Source organism: Thalassophryne amazonica, chromosome 16 (genome assembly GCF_902500255.1).
Source record: "Thalassophryne amazonica chromosome 16, fThaAma1.1, whole genome shotgun sequence".
Lineage (NCBI taxonomy): Eukaryota > Metazoa > Chordata > Actinopteri > Batrachoidiformes > Batrachoididae > Thalassophryne > Thalassophryne amazonica.
Genome location: NC_047118.1, coordinates 40,219,134 through 40,236,646, shown reverse-complemented (window position 1 = coordinate 40,236,646; position 17,513 = coordinate 40,219,134). Strand labels below are relative to the sequence as shown.

Here is a 17,513-nt window from a genome sequence, read left to right as displayed (position 1 = left end):
AGATCAAGCTATTGTTTTTATTTATTTATTTTCTGTGTGTGTGTGTGTGTGTGTGTGTATGTGTGTGTAATCGCTTCCGTACTTCCAGTCCAAGCGTGAGTGCCCGAGTCATAATCGAAAATAGGCCAATTTGTAACCTCCGACACTGCATTGTGATCCACACCCGTGGTGTGGATAAAGTGTGGATTTCCCACTAAACTGTTGCTGGATGAAAGAAACTCCTCCAGCGAGGTGAGGCACAGCTCTGGCACACAGACTGGCATGTGCCTGGGTGGGAGTGAGCACCGCTGTGTCCCTCAGTGGTCGGTGGGTCTGTGTGAGTGAAAGCTGGAAGTCGCCCCGTGCTCCTCCCTGGACATTCATCCGGGAGCACTTCAGGGGGAAAATCCACACTTTGTGTTTGATTATAGTGTGTTATCATCGGCTGAGCTCAGCTCACATCTGTGCTGAGGGACTGGAAGTACGGAAGTATATACATAAAACTATTTACACACCTGATTTTTTCTCATAATTACGAGAAAAGATCTCGTAATTATGAGATCTTTTCTCGTAATTACGAGATCTTTTCTCGTAATTATGAGATCCCGATGTCGTAAGTACGAGAAAAGATCTCATAATTACGAGATCTTTTCTCGTAATTATGAGAAAAGATCTCGTAATTACAAGATCAGTGGTCTATTTTTTTTCATCCAGTGAATGCAATACGCTTCCGTACAATATAAATAAAGAGACAAATATATTCACACCTACGAACAATTTATAGTCACTAATTCACCTAAGGGCTACAGTGGGCAGCACGTTGGCTTAGTGGCAGAGGTGGGCACAGCTAACCGAAAGGTTAGCTTCGATAATCACTAATCCGCTAACTGAAAAGTTAGTTTTTATAATGCTAAACTGATAAACTGCTAAAAAATTTAGTGGAAGTTCACACTAACCGCTAACTTTTAATATTGACTGATAAGCCTCTTTTGAGTTTAAGCACCGTAGGGGCTGCTGGGTAAATTCAAAGGCAATCACAAACCCAAAACAAACACACAATAAATAAATAAATGAAAATTAAACCCCAAACACTGTCATCATCACAGAATTAGAAGTCACAGTTTATCTCTGTATTTTACATTGGGACAAGCTACGTGGAAAAATGAGCCAGAGCTTCTGTCTTTATGCACCCTGCCACAAACAAGTGCTATTTATTTTTCACACACAAGAACACAAACGGTGGCAGAAGACATCAAACGCAAGGCACTTTTCACTCATGGTGACAACATCTAAACCAAACTGGCTACAGTACTTTAACTACAAAAACACAACAAATCTATAACACTAACACTGCTAAACCAACATGAACCACAATTATAATAAAAAAACAAGCCTTGAACTCCCATAATGCATTGCAGCACAAACGATTCACAGTCTTTGCAACCGACCAGGCGATCGCTACAATATTTATAAACCATTAATGGAGCTGTAAATCACAGAATAGTCACAGTTTATCTCTGTATATAACACAGGAACGGCTCACCCGTGTTGCGCTCAATGTGACTGGTAAAATCTACACCTCACCTGTCGCATTGAGTGTCCCCATCGAAGAAAACCCACGTAAGTTTTGTCTTTACATATATAATACAGCAATAAGTGTCTTTTCACTTAAAACAGTAATGATATGCATGTACGTGCTGTCTTTAAAGCAGACACACTGTTGATTTACGGTATGGGAGCTCATCTCGACAGAATGCCGGTGCTGTCACACTCTGACAGCTCCACTGTCTTTTATTAAACTGGTCTACAGCCAAAGTGCTTCTGAAATAAAGATAGTCAAACTTTCCGAATTTTGGGCCACGGAGAATGAAAATGTTTGAAATTGTTGATTGGCTGTAGTTTTACGAACTCCTGCTACTGTGCTACTCAGGATTAATATACGAGGTCTGTCAATAAAGTAACGGTCCTTTTTTCAAAAACTATATGGATTTCATTCATATGTTTTTATGTCAGACATGCTTGAACCCTCGTGCGCATGCGTGAGTTTTTCCACGCCTGTCGGTGACGTCATTCGCCTGTGAGCACGCCTTGTGGAAGGAGTGGTCCAGCCCCCTCGTCGCATTTTCATTGTCTGGAAATGGTGGAATGAAAAGGATTTTTTTTTCCATCAGAGTGTTAGAGGACAGGTTGGGACATGCCTATCTCGGCTTTCAGTGCTTACCAGTCGAGTGAGTATAAGAGAAATTGTGGAGAGCTGGACATGTCCCAACCTGTCCTCTAACACTCCGAAACGGAGGTGTTCCTTTGTCTCGCTTCATCAGCGAATCGGTCGTGACACGCGAAGCCTCCGTGCGACTTTCCATGACAAAATCTCTTGTTAAAAGTGAAATCTGCCGGAAAATGGCTTATGTCCAGCTCTTGTGATAACCAGAGAAAGAGCACACGACGGTCTCGTATCCACAGAGCCATCCGTTTAGAAATGATCCAGTGGTTTGTGCCTCGTCGTCGGAGCGCGGTGCGTCGAGCGTCTTTAAAGCAGTCCTTAAAGCAGTCCTTAAAGCTGTAGTAATAGTCCTTATTCTCTGTGAAGCCCGTAAAATTTTCACTGAAAGCCAGATCAATTTTTTGAATGGTTTCCAGGTGCCAGTCTCTAACAGCTTCTGAAAAAAATTCTGATGGAGAAAAAGTCCTTTTCATTCCAGACAATGAAAATGCGACGAGGGGGCTGCATACTCCGCTGCGCTCCGACACCCCTGTCTTATCGACAGCAGCACGCTTGAAGCGGTCTCGCCTCTATGAGGGTGATCGAACACCAGTCTGAACTCCCTAACGAACTCAGTGTATGCTAATAGAAGCCGTGAGTTCTGTTCCCATAGCGCCGTAGCCCAGGCGCGTGCCTCACCTCGAAGCAGATTTCTAACATAAGCCACCCGGCTGGCATCTGACGCATACATGATGGGGCGCTGTGAAAAGACAAGCGAACACTGCACCAAGAAGTCTGTGCACATCTCGACACAACCCCCATACGGTTCCGGAGGGCTTATGTGTGCTTCAGGGGACGGGGGGGGGGAATATCCGTGTGTGGCACTCGGTCAACAGGAGGAAGTGCTGCAGCAGCGCCCTGCGCGGGCGCTTCCACCTGAGCGGTGAGAGCCTCCATCCTCCGATTGAGGATAACATTCTGCTCGGCTACCAAGTCTAACTGAGCAGTGAAGGCGGTTATGATTCGCTGCAGCTCACCCAACACGCCTCCTGCTGGCGCCTGTGCACCCTGCGTTTCCATTGGTGGTTCACTCGTTGGTTGACGCCCCTCGGGATCCATGACGATGGCCGAGAAATCCTGTTGTGAAAGTGTAGTGACACGGACCCACAACAGGGGGCGTAAATGAACGGACAATGGACAATGTTGGGCCAGCAGTACCTCCTCTTCGGGCGGCCCACACAACACATAGAAGTTCAAGAAACAGGTGGAATATGCCGGAAAGCTGGGAATGTGTGAGTATCAGAGTAAGTTTAATACCTTCTTGACATAATTTAATGTAATTTAATTTTACTGGCTCGATATCCAGGTCAAAATGGCATTTTAACACGTATTTTTTGAGCATGTGTGTGTTGGGAGTCGTCCCAGAAACCTCTTCAAAATACAGGTTTTGAAAATAAATCCCAAAAAACTTCATAATAAAGGACTGAGTTGATAATAAGCACTTTTTATGTCATTCAGGTCTGTTTTGATTGATATATTATTTCTTGAATACAGTATTTCATATTGGTTTTTGGCAAATTTATTAAAAATAAAAAAACTTAAATCACCTGATGCTAAATATTCACACCCTTTGCACAATACTTTGTTGATGCACATTTGTCAGCAATTACAGCCTCAAGACTTCTTGAATATGATGCCACAAGCTTGGTGCACCTATCTTTGGCCAGTTTTGCACATTCCTATTTGCAGCACCTCTCAAGATCCATCAGGTTGGCTGGGGAGCGGCAGTGCACAGAAATTTTCAGATCTCTACCGAGATGTTCAGTCAGATTCAGGGTTCCAGCTGGTCCACTCAAGGACATTCACAGAGTTGTCCTGAAGCCACTCCTTTGATATCTTGGCTGTGTGCTTAGGGTCATTGTCCTGCTGAAAGATGAGCTGTCACCCCAGTCTGAGGTCAAGAGCGCTCTGGAGCAGGTTTTCAGCCAGGATGCCTCTGTACATTGCTGCATTCATCTTTCCCTCAATCCTGACTAGTCTCCCAGTTCCTTCCGCTAAAAAACATCCCCACAGCATGATGCTGCCACCACCATGCTTCACTGTAGGGATGGTGCCTGGTTTTCTCCAAATATGACACCTGACATTCACGCCAAAGCGTTCATTCAGTGTCTCCTCAGACCAGAGAATTTTATTTCTCATGGTCTGAGAGTCCTTCAAGTGCCTTTTGGCAAACTCCAGGTGGGTTGCCATGTGCCTTTTACTAAGGAGTGGCTCCCATCTGGCCGCTCTACCACACAGGCCTGATTGATGGATTGCTGCAGAGATGGTTCTGTCTGATGTTCTGTCTCCACAGAGGAATGCTGGAGCTCTGACAGAGTGGCCATCGGGTTCTTGGTCTTGCCTGACTAAGGTCCTTTCTCCCCCAATCACAGTTTACACGGGCAGCCAGCTCCAGGAAGAGTCCTGGTGGATCCAAACTTCTTCCATTTACAGATGATGGAGGTCACTGTGCTCATTGGGACCTTTAAAGTAGCAGAAATGTTTCTGTATCCTTCCCCAGATTTGTGCCTCGAGACAATCGTGTCTAAGAAGTCTACAAACAATTCCTTTGACTTCACGCTTGGTTTGCACTCTGACATACACTGTCAACTGTGGGACTTTATATGTAGACAGGTGTGTGCCTTTTCAAATCATGTCCAATCAAATGAATTAACCCACGTGGACTCCAATTAAGCTGTGGAAACATCTCAAGGATGATCGATGAAACAGAATGTACCTTAGCTCATTTTTGAGCTCCATGGCAAAGGCTGAGAATACTTATGTACATGTGATTTCTCCCTTTTTTGTTTTCTTTTTTTTAACTTTTAATAAATTTGCAAAAAAAAAAAACTTTCCATTGTCATTATGGGGTATTGTGTGTAGAATTTTGAGAGAGGGTGTCACATGCTTTGCGTATGTAATTGCGTACGTGTGCAGAACAGATCTCCTGTTGAAAGTACTTTAGGTAGGTTATGAGAAGAAAAAGTTTAAAATTTGACACAAACAAAATAAATGCAAAAAAGTTTTTCAGCTTTTTAAAATGTTTTTTTTTTCCATCATCTTCTTGGTGGTGGTGGGACAAAGCTCCAACATCCTCCAGTTCAGACTAAGAAATGCACCCGGAGCAAACACAGAGGGGCTTCTTTAAAAACTCTCCATTGATTCACAAGTTATTTCCATGATAAGGAATTAAGTTCAGCCTGTGATGATGAATAACCCTGCTCAGAGTGCTACTCTCATTAGGCCAACATCTCTGCTATTTTGGCACTGTGGGATAGCTCGCGCCCACAGATTGAGCTTGCTGAACTACTTTTATCACCATGCTCAGCGTGCCGCTCTCCTTGGAGCAACAACACAGAATATGTCTCTTCCCAGACAGATCTCTTTCAGTGCAGCTTCTTGTTCTGACTTTAACACGAAGTTAACACCCAAGTCTTTCATCACCAAATGTAAACGGCAATCAAAACATTACAATCGTGTCTTTCTGAACTCTTCCACATCAAATTCCATTGTGTCAATATTTACAATGTGCTTGAGCAATAACAGGTGACTTCAGTTATCTTTATAATTTTATTACTTGTAAATTTCTGAATTAATTTAGATTAGATATACTCAATATCTCACAGGAATATATCACAATTATCTGGTAACTGCTTTTTGCGCAGGAATTCATCAAGCACGTCAGCAGTGGGCGCGTACTAACACAGAATACCCAGAAACTGTACAGTTGTTCAGCCATAACGAGAGCGTCCACTTTTAGCTTGTCATAAGGTAAGCTAGTGGCGCTTGTGAGAGTGTGATGATGAATCTATGAAGCAGATCAGATAAAAAGACTTAATATTTACTCCATGTGCTGCTTTGTAAAGTTTAACTTCTGTTGCTACATTGATTCGTGCCTTACACTGGTTGTGCACATGCTCCATGTTGTCTTCATTTTTTGTGTTACAGTGCCACATCCTGGCATAGGTACTATTTGTCAGGATGTGAGCTTCTGCCTGGTTTTGTTTTCATGCTTTTGCTATGTTTGCGTCTGTGTAGTCTTATTCTCTTGTCGGGTTTTTCCCTGCTTGGGGTTTACTGTCCCTGTCTCTCTTGTTTGTATCTCCTGTCTCTTGGTGGTGGGCGTTTCCCTCTCCCTGGCCACACCTTCATTCTGGTGAGTTCCACGCACACTTGCTCCCTATCTAGACCTCATCACTTGGGTGTATTTGAGATCCTCTTTTTGCCCTGTTACTTCGCCTAATTGATGCGCTCTATGCCTTCTCTCCAGCCTTCTTTATCTCGTTCTCGACCTGCTTGCTACCCGTGTTCTGTGACCTCTTGCTTGTATTTACGACCGTGCACCTGCCTGATGTTCTTGCTCTTGTTTGCGTTGTTGGATTGCCTACCTACTGTTTACAGAACATCTTTTGAAACTGACAATGAAAAAGATCAGATAGTGAAAGTTCAGTTTCCATGTGGACAAGGCCTTAGTCTCATGGCCAATTTGTCAATAATAATTGGATGAACAAGTTATTGTGAATAAAATTGACTTTACAGCTTGGAGTGTCCAGATCTCTATGAGGTTTGATGACTAAAAATTAATGTAAAAATAGCACTTTTTGTTGTTGTTGTTGTTTATCACACATTACCAAGGCACTTTATCTGCATTGTGTCAGTCCACCCAGCTGTAAATGTGTACTGGTTTGGCTGTGGAAATAACCCAAGTCAGATTGCCATCCAGTCCACGGAAAAGACTCACTGACACTACAGAATCCGTTCAATGTACAGATGAGGACAAAATTATCAGTCACACAAATTAATGTAAAGTTTCCTTCAAAAGTTTCCCAAGTGTTTTATTAACAGAACAAGGAATTTTCAACACAGCATTTCTAAAGATCCTGGTTCTATTTTGTATGCTTACATTATTTACTTTGCACGCAGAAACAAAATGATTTCACAAAAACCAAAAACTTCCAGGGTCAAAAATAATTAGCCCCCTGACGGACTGTTTTGTTGAACCACAGCACAAATTACTGTTGTACAAAGATCACTCACTCACTCATTTTCAACCATTTATCCACGGTCGGCTCACGGGGGCAAAAGCTCTAGCAGGGGACCCCAGACTTCCCTTTCCTGGGCCACATTTATCACCTCTGACTAGGGGATCCCGAGGCGTTCCCAGGCCATTGTGGAGATGTAATCTCTCCACCTAGTCCTGGGTCTTCCCTTGGGTCTCCTCCCAGATGGATGTGCCTGGAACACCTCCCTAGAGAGGCACCCAGGGGGCATCCTTACCAGATGCATGAACCACCTCCACTGACACCTTTCAACGTGAAGGCGCAACAGCCCTACTCCAAGCTCCCCATGGATGACCGAGCTTCTCACCCTGTCTCTAAAGGAGAAACCAGCCACCCTCCTGAGGAAGCCCATGTCGGCCGCTTGTACCTGCAATCTAGTTCTTTCGTTCATGACCCAACCCTCATGACTATAGGTGAGAGTAAGTACAAAGATTGGCCAGTAGATCGAGAGCTTCGCCTTTTGGCTGAGCTCCCTTTTCATCACAACAGTATGGCAGAGCAAATGCAATACCACCCTGCTGTGCTGATTCTCTGGCCAATCTCATGCTCCATTGTCCCCTCACTTGTGAATAAGACCCAGAGGTACTTGAACTCCTTCACTTGGGGTAAGAGCGCATTCCCTACCCGGAAATTGGCAATCCATGTGTTTCCTGCTGAGAACCATGGCGTCAGATTTAGAGGTGCTGATCCTCATCCCAGCTGCTTCACACTCGGCTGCGAACCAATCCAGTGAGTGTTGGCGGTCACAGGCCGATGAAGCCAACAGGACCACATCATCTGCAAAAAGCAGTGATGAGACCCTGAGCCCACCAAACTGGAAATCCTTCTCCCCCCGACTACACCTCAATATCCTGTCCATGAATATCGCAAACAGGATTGGTGACAAGGCACAGACCTGGCGGAGGTGAACCTCCACCGGAAACAAGTCTGACTTACTGCCGAGCACCGAACACAGCTCTCGCTTTGTGAGTACAGAGATTGGATGACAACTTTCCGTGAGACCAGGTAGGAGTGCCACAGGGCATTCGCCTGCAAATCCTTGAACCTGCAAAGGCTACACTCGTACCACTTGACTTTCGCGTGAGTGCCACGCCACGTTTGCGGCTCTCTCACAATATGTGTGCAGACTGCACAAGATTTTTAGTAGTATTTTCGCTGCCACTCCAGACAGCATTCAGCCTACAGTCTGCTGCCATGCACGATCTTGTTAGGACCAATTCAGTGAGATTCCAGATGAAAAAGTTGTCACTTATTTTGGCGCAATTTTTTTTCTCTGTCTCCTCTCCACCAGTCACGCCACAGTGATATACTACCTTCAGGAGATGTGTCTGAGACAACAAATGACTGCAGGTTGTTATCCAGCAAAAAGGACACGCAGACTATTAGCATTAGGGGGCTAACAGTGTTGACCCCAGTAGTTTTTGGTTTTTGTGAAATAACCTTGTTTCTGTACACAAAGTAAAATAATTTAAGGATCTAAAATAAAACTAGGATGATTAGAAATGTTGTGTTTAAAATTCCTTGCTCTGTTATAAAAGCACTTGGGAAAATTTTAAAGAAAATGTTAAATATCATTGGGGGGCTGATAATTGTGTCATCTGTTGGACTTAAAGAGCAGCTGGAGCAAACAACACAGCAAAACCGGACCGTAGCGTTTGTGTGGTGCTCCTCAACTGATGTTTTTACATACCCGGTGTCATGGTGACGTAGTTGTTATAGAGATGGAGTCACTTGCTAAGTTGTCTTAATTATTATTTCCTAGCCAAACACACTCAGTGTAAACTGCATAAACATAAATCACTCAGTAGTTCTGGTTGACGTCACATGTTTCATGCATGTACGTGTAATTTCTTGCCTGTGCAGAACAGATCTGGTACTGACGTCAGTTTCAGAACGTATATGTCTCCCAGTATTATATCCCGACTGGTTCCACAAATTAACTGTTTGACTTGTGTTTGCTTCACAGCAGCAACATCTGTCAGCTGGTTCATCATACATTCACAAATGATCATGTGTCATCCTGAATAAAAGGATGAGTCTTTTTAATGTCAAATTCCTTCTTGATGTTTTTACCTTCTCCGTGTTTCCAGCCATAACTAAACTTCCTGTAAGACAACAATTTACAGTATTACTGGAAGGACAGAACAATGTACTTTTTGTTTAATTGCATGTTGTGTATAACAATGAATAAAAACACTTGTCAATAATATTATAAAGTGCACTGCTTCATAACAAAAAAAATTTTTTTCCTCATTAAATCTTTGTTTCAGTTTTAGAAAGTAGTACATTACCTTTTTCATTTGAAGATGTGCTTTCACATTTTTCTTCGTTTTCTGTTTTGACATCATTTTTATCTGCACTTTGAAGGTCACACTACAAAACAGAACATTTTCATTGAGCCTGTATCTGACTGCAAGAACCACTGACATTAAGATGGTCATTTTTATTTGCAACAATAAAATACTGAAAACTGTTTCATAATAAAGTTTACCTTCATGTGTGTATCAGATGAATTCTTCTCTCGTTCCTTGACTTCTGGATCTTTTTTTCTTTCAGTTTCTCCCACTTGTACTTGGTCTGCAGCAGATTCTCTGTTAATTCCTCTGTTGATTTTGTCAAATCTTCACACTGGGGATGACTGTGGCTTGGAACCTGGAATGGAGGCCCTTTTTGTTGGGAGATGCAAGCACTACTTCTGCTCCCTCGCTCCCCAGCTTCAGTTATTTCTGTTTAATATAAGAGAGGAAAAACACGGATGCTGTGTTGATTGAATTTTATTTCAGGGTTTGATCTCCTGCATTGTGTAAAATAACCTGTAACTGATACAGGTGGAAAAGGAATTGTGTGAAACCTGAATACTGGATTCATATATTTTCACAAAATTCACTCAGTGAAACATGAATTTCCTTTTGTTAAAAACCCCCATTAAAAAGCCATTTACATGATATGTGCCAAAAATATTGTATCTTCAATCTGTAATTAATTAATTAATTAATTATTTACGGACGTGGAAAACAAAAGGGTTTTTTTCATGATACATGTTGTAATTATCTAACAGCACGGCTTTTCCATCTGGCTTTATTAAAGACAGTCTTGTTTACTGTAATTATAGTATACTTGTGTAACGGAGGCCAGCAGGTGTCGCTGTGCAGATGTAGTTAGTAAACCTCACTCCCAACAGCTCAAAAGGATTCTCTGGTCACAAGGCCAGAGTCCTGGGTTTTAGCCTTCTGGTTAGAGAGTCCGACTCCCATGCTGGAGATCGTGAGTTCGCATCCCCAGGGGAGCGAATGGGCGGAGTCATAACAACACAATGCAGAGTGCAGCCGCTACACTTGTATAAGGAACAGGAATTTGGTTTTATATTGTGCATTTAAAGTTTCAAACGTAAGAAGAAAGCAAATTATGTTTATGTCCTTTTGTTTTTCCACATAATCTTTATGAATCAGTGCAGGTTTGATCCAAATGTCTCACCTGTTTGATTTTGATGAAATACTGAGCTGCTCATCTTTCCTTCTTCTTGGAATGTGTTCTCCAGTTTGTCTTCTTTCTGCTCTTCATTTTCTTCACACATAAGTCCAGTGAAACATTGGTTGTTGTTTTCCGTCAGCATGTTGTCTATTTTTTCCAACAAAGCTGTTATCTCCTCTGGGTCACTCATGCTTTTTATACATGTGTGGCATCTTGTTGTAGGAATAGCCTTCAAATCTGTCAAAGCACTTTCATATGTTTCATCTGACTCATGAGTTACAATCGTCATTAAAAAAGCAAGTGATGTTTTCCCAAAATGTTTTTCTAACCACTGCACTCCTGTATGATAATGTCTGGTGTGCAGACCATTTGGTAGAAATAAGAGAAAAGCACTGATCTCTGTGATTGATGAGTGCGGTTCGATGTCTTGAAGGCCGAGCATGTTATTGACAGCGACATGTCGACCGCACAAATCATACAATCTGGATGAGAACGGGTGCACAGGTATTTGCTTATCATTGTCAAATAAGAGGTTTTTTGGTCCAAACTCAACAGAATTTGTGTCACCAATTAACACAAGTGTGAGTTTGGGATTCACTGAAAAAGAAAGAAAATAACATCACATAAAATAATGCAGTTTGCTGGGGAAAAAAATGATAAAGGGAGACATTCTCACCAGATGCTGGATTTGTGTCTGTCTTGTGTCTCTCCTCCATTGATTGCTCACTAATTTCACTGCTGCTTTTGTCATGAGTCACGTTTAGTCCATCATCCTTCACTGTTGAAAGAGCAACAATTCTACAAATCAGAGAACACTGTCAGTGTTTTCTTTTCATCTGGACCAACTCCAGATGTAGACACTCTGCTTTAGTCAGGGACAGAGAAAGGGGTAGACCCTAAATAAGCTTGCTTTTGATTGTGGGAGGAAACCGGAGTGGCCCTGTGACACTGGCGTCTTGTCCAGAGTGTGCTCTGACTCTTACCCTCTTGCCCCCCTCCGTATTGAAAATGGAGGCTAAACTACAACCCCTGGCAAAAATTATGGAATCACCGGCCTCGGAGGATGTTCATTCAGTTGTTTAATTTTGTAGAAAAAAAGCAGATCACAGACATGACACAAAACTAAAGTCATTTCAAATGACAACTTTCTGGCTTTAAGAAACACTATAAGAAATCAAGAAAAAAAGATTGTGGCAGTCAGTAACGGTTACTTTTTTAGACCAAGCAGAGGAAAAAAATATGGAATCACTCAATTCTGAGGAAAAAATTATGGAATCACCCTGTAAATTTTCATCCCCCAAACTAACACCTGCATCAAATCAGATCTACTCGTTGACATTGACCCTATGCCATGACATTGACCCTATGTGTCTTTACAAGGAATGTTTTCGCAGTTTTTGCTCTATGGCAAGATGCATTATCATCTTGAAACATCCCCAAACATCCTTTCAATTGTCCAAAATATCAACGTAAACTTGTGCATTTATTGATGATGTAATGACAGCCATCTCCCCAGTGCCTTTACCTGACATGCAGCCCCATATCATCAATGACTGTGGAAATTTACATGTTCTCTTCAGGCAGTCATCATTATAAATCTCATTGGAACGGCACCAAACAAAAGTTCCAGCATCATCACCTTGCCCAATGCAGATTCGAGATTCATCACTGAATATGACTTTCATCCAGTCATCCACAGTCCACAATTGCTTTTCCTTAGCCCATTGTAACCTTGTTTTTTTCTGTTTAGGTGTTAATGATGGCTTTCGTTTAGCTTTTCTGTATGTAAATCCCATTTCCTTTAGGCGGTTTCTTACAGTTCGGTCACAGACGTTGACTCCAGTTTCCTCCCATTCGTTCCTCATTTGTTTTGTTGTGCATTTTTCGATTTTTGAGACATATTGTTTTAAGTTTTCTGTCTTGACGCTTTGATGTCTTCCTTGGTCTACCAGTATGTTTGCCTTTAACAACCTTCCCATGTTGTTTGTATTTGGTCCAGAGTTTAGACACAGCTGACTGTGAATAACCAACATCTTTTGCAACATTGCGTGATGATTTACTCTCTTTTAAGAGTTTGATAAACCTCTCCTTTGTTTCAATTGACATCTCTCGTGTTGGAGCCATGATTCATGTCAGTCCACTTGGTGCAACAGCTCTCCAAGGTGTGTTCACTCCTTTTTAGATGCAGACTAACGAGCAGATCTGATATGATGCAGGTGTTAGTTTTGGGGATGAAAATTTACAGGGTGATTCCATAATTTTTTCATCAGAATTGAGTGATTCCATATTTTTTTCCTCTGCTTGGTCTAAAAAAGTAACCGTTACTGACTGCCACAATCTTTTTTTCTTGATTTCTTATAGTGTTTCTTAAAGCCAGAAAGTTGCCATTTGAAATGACTTTAGTTTTGTGTCATGTCTGTGATCTGCTTTTTTTCTACAAAATTAAACAACTGAATGAACATCCTCAGAGGCTGGTGATTCCATAATTTTTGCCAGGGGTTGTATATGTGTGTTTAAATGTATACGTGTTGCTCTTTTTTTTTTCAGACAAACTAATTTCCCTTTATAGGCAATGTGGAACATAATGGAGCTCATGCTTATAGACCTACATCTCAAAACAATTTAAAGGACATGTCTCACATTTTTTAATGTCCCAGCTGGTAACATAAAAATACTCATGATTATAAGTGTCTCTGCACATGTGCTAATAATTATTGATTTCTGATGTATTTTATTCCTTTCACGCTGAGTGTTAGCAGGTGCATTTCCGGATAACGCTTCACTCTGCAGTTCTCTGCATTTTTCAGTGTGTGACGTTCTTATTAGCAAAATAAACCACATCCCAATGACTGACAGACAGAGGGAAACGAACCTGCTCCGTCCGAAAAAGAAGCTTCTGAGCTGCTGTTCAAATGTGATGGGTCGGATTTACAGACCCGAGAAAACCCCTTCACCCCAAAACTCTTAACTTTTTCAGAGTGTTGGATTTTGGAACCTCAAGTGTGGTGACGCTCTGTTTGTGTGGATGCTGATTACTGAAGCTGTGGACATGGACGTGAGGACATCTGACACTGTTTTTAACAGACTGCCGGGACACAGAGATGGATTTGTTACATTGGAAAAAGTCAGAATACATTATTTCCAGGAGTTAATGGACGTTATTTTACATGCCACGATCATGAGAGAGCCAGAGCTACAACCACGGAAATCTCACGCGTGTGCTTCTTTGATCGCGTGGACTTTACATTTGGAAATTAATCCATAACACAACGGTGAGTCTTGCATGTTCAGGATTCTACCTGTGTTGTGGCTACAATTCTTTTTTTTACCTTTGAGAGAGTTTAAATTTGGAGCTGGATTTTGTGTGTGTGTGTGTGCTCGTTTTTCCACAGCAGTAGATGTATTTTTTTAGATTTTATTGATAACAACACTCATAATTAATGCGTGACAACAACAACAGCGTGGGACAGTATTCTTGACCATGCATTATGGTTTGTAATAATTCGCCAACAATACGTGTCATTAATCGTAATGCGTGGTAACAGGTCGCAATAGTTCCTGAGGACTCCTGATGCCTCTGCCCCAAATCATCACATTCGTGATCTGCGGCCAAGAATGTATATTTCGTGGCATTCGTGATTTGCCATCATTATGTGTAAGCGTACCATTACGTGCTAAATGTCTGTCACTAGACGCTTTATTAATTTGTCTTTCAGGGAGGAACGACTGGCTCTTTCATTAAGGTGCATATTTGTCTCAACATTTAGCTAAATATTCAGTTTAATGTTTGTAAATATTAGGCTAAATGTGTAAATACTTAGCACTGACTAATCTACTAAAGTTTGAGGTATGACAGAAATTTGATCATGCAGTGTTTGCCTTTTTTTCTCCCTAATTTTTGGTCTTCATCTGTGGATCAAAAGAAAATCTGATTTGAAATGTTACTAGTATTCCCATGACAAAGAAATCAAAATGTGAACAGAGCGCCTGTCCTGTCCTGTGAGCTTCAAACCCATTGTTCCATCCTGTCTGTCCGCTTTCAAACTTTTTTTTATCTATATTTATTTATTATTTCATAAACTAGCTGTCTGCCTCGTTTGCTGGAGTTCTGGTTCTGCTGCATCCTAAGTGGACTTTGCTCTTCCGCAATCAGAGAGAACACAGCTGCACACCATCCTTCGTTAGTTTCCCTTCTGATTTTTTCTGAAAAAAATTAATGGCTTTTACCGTTTTTCTGGCCATCTCCGCTTATTTGGCACCCGACAATCAACAGATCCACCCCCCTGCCTCACTCACGACCAGAAGTCAAGACTAAACCAGTTCACCTGGGTGACCACATAAGTGTTTTCTTTTTTTAGTCGGTTTTGTCAATTCTACACACAGTGACAAGAAAATAATTTTGCGGTCAGTGTTGCCAGATGTACAATAATTATCGTATTTGTACGATAGTTTTGCCCTCTGTACAATGTACGATCAATAATAATGGGAAAAAATCCAAAATGTACGATTATTTCAGTTGGTTGCCCAAACACGCATTTCTCTCTGACACCCAAGAATCATTTCGCAGGCGTTGCACTCAGACGGCATCAAAGACACACCACACACAGGGCTGCTGCTAGCTTTGGCCGGCCCGGGGACAGTCATTTGAAAGCCCGCCCCCTCTCCTTACAAAGTAAAGAGTTCCCAATTCTCGGCCCTGCCCCTCCCTCCCTGGGCCCAAGACAACTGACCTGTAATGTAGACTGTTTTGGCTGCACATGCGCACATACGTAGCTTAACCCACCCCCGTCACCATTGGAAATAAAAAACAAACAAACAAAAAAAAAAAAACGCTAAAATAGCTACGTTGTATGCGTTTTGTTTGTGTACGATAATTTCTCCCAAAATACGATAATTTTGAGGTTTTGGTACAATAGTAGCATATTTCCTATCTGGCACCACTGTTTGCGGTGGAGATTTTTTTTTTTTAACTGCTCGTGCCCACAGTGTTGCACCCTATAGATGCCGGCCCAGGCAACAGCTTGCTTCACCCCTAACAAAAACCGCCACTGCCTGATGGCCATATTTGATGGCCTTGGGTAAAAAGCTGCTGCTGTGTAAATGTGGCCCCATAAAAAGAAGCTCACCAAACCTCCTAAAACACAACCATGAAGAGTTTAAACAAGAGAGCACACAGTATCCCCGCAAATGCTGCTTTGATACAAGTGCTTGCTACATTCTGATAATATTTCAAGGACTTGTAAGTGGTACCAAGTTTCACGAAATTTAGTGTGAGAGGAGTTGATTTTAGAATGCATATACCCTTTTTGGGATGGATGGATGGACAGAGAGACAGAGACAGACGGAGATCACCACAACTTAATCTCCCTTCGGGCAGAGGGGGATAAAAACTGCAATGTTTATTTCTGCTCTAAAGTTGTACATTTTAACATGGAATTTAATGGTAACCTGCTCACTTTTGGAGCCAGCCTCAACCAGCCAAACAAGGACATGCGACTTTTTCTTCTTCCGAGAGAGCTTCATCTGAGAGAGCTTCATCCATCTAAGCTTACTGATTGATTGTAAAGTACTTGAAGCATCTACAGCAAACAGATAAGTGCTGCTGAAATGTCGTTGATCACTCACACATCTGTAAAAATCTTTCCTCCAGGTTATAACTTATCCCACACTTGTTTTGTGAAATGAGTTGGCATGAAGAAAAATTGTTTTTTCTGTATTCCTATAATGAATTGTGTATTTGGTCTTGTTAAATCTGAAAAAGAACAGTTTGAAGTCATCATGACTGCAGTCCATCATCACTGTCACCATCATCATCTCCTGTCTTGGACTCCCCCTGCAGGCCAAACCCACAACTACAGATCTCACACTCAGTCATGGACGCCACCTGCTGGCCATAGTGCACTGCTACAATTCAATCGATTTCTATTTACTGAACAAAGAAATCTCTTTATTACACCCTGAACCTGCTAGTTTCAGAGTTGACAATTGACTTTTTCTTCCCAGGAAATCACAACTGTTTGTCAATGTCAACATAAGTTTATTCTCAATGCCAGTGTTTTCTTTTTTTAGTCGGTTTTGTCTTTCAATGCCAAATTTTATTTTCAGTTCCAAAGTTGGCTGTTAGTGATCTGGATCCTGTTGAGCAACTATCCAGCCAAACATAAAACTGGTCCATCCACCTCCTGAATGGAACTGTCTCCATCTGTACAGAGGTGACAACCAAAGCAGTTTTTCCAGTTTTACTTAGTCTAAAATAATTTCATTGACATTTAATCCACTCGTTTCATTCTCCAGGATAAAACAACAGAATTGTTCCCTAAAAAAAGAAGCTGCTGTGAAAAAGTGGCCCCAAAAAGAGAAGCTCAGCAAAACTCCTAAAACACAACCATGAAGAGTTTGGAAAACCGCAAACAAGATCAGACTGGAGACGCTTTATTTTATAATTATTTGTTTAAAATTTACTGAATGTAGAATTTTTTCGCCATATGGTGCCGTCCTAGATGCTAACATCCAGGTCCTGCACAGACTTGAGGATTATTTCAACAAAATTAATAGAAAGCTGTACTCACCTCACGTTTTCGTTGTTGTTGCTGTGTAGATTCTGAAGACTGTTTCCAAAACCTTAAAACTATGCAACCTGATCACACATCACAGCCCTCAGAAGTCACGCCTTCTTTTATAAACTACTTTTACTTTAACTTTTACAAAGTGAAAGTATGAGTGTTCAATGTGCTCCGCATCACCCTCCATAAATAAACTTA

At 41.7% G+C, this 17,513-nt stretch overlaps 1 protein-coding gene across 1 annotated transcript in view; it reads right to left on the bottom strand.

Annotated features, from left to right (window-relative positions):
- Window positions 1–17,346, bottom strand: part of LOC117527314 (interferon-induced very large GTPase 1-like) — a 44,309-nt gene extending 26,963 nt beyond the window's left edge. Inside the window, 3 exon segments of the mRNA XM_034189623.1 lie at window positions 10,756–11,349; window positions 11,429–11,550; window positions 17,322–17,346. Coding sequence (XP_034045514.1) covers window positions 10,756–11,349; window positions 11,429–11,468 — 634 coding nt within the window. The 5' untranslated portion in view covers window positions 11,469–11,550; window positions 17,322–17,346.
- Between the last annotated feature and the right edge of the window lie 167 nt (window positions 17,347–17,513).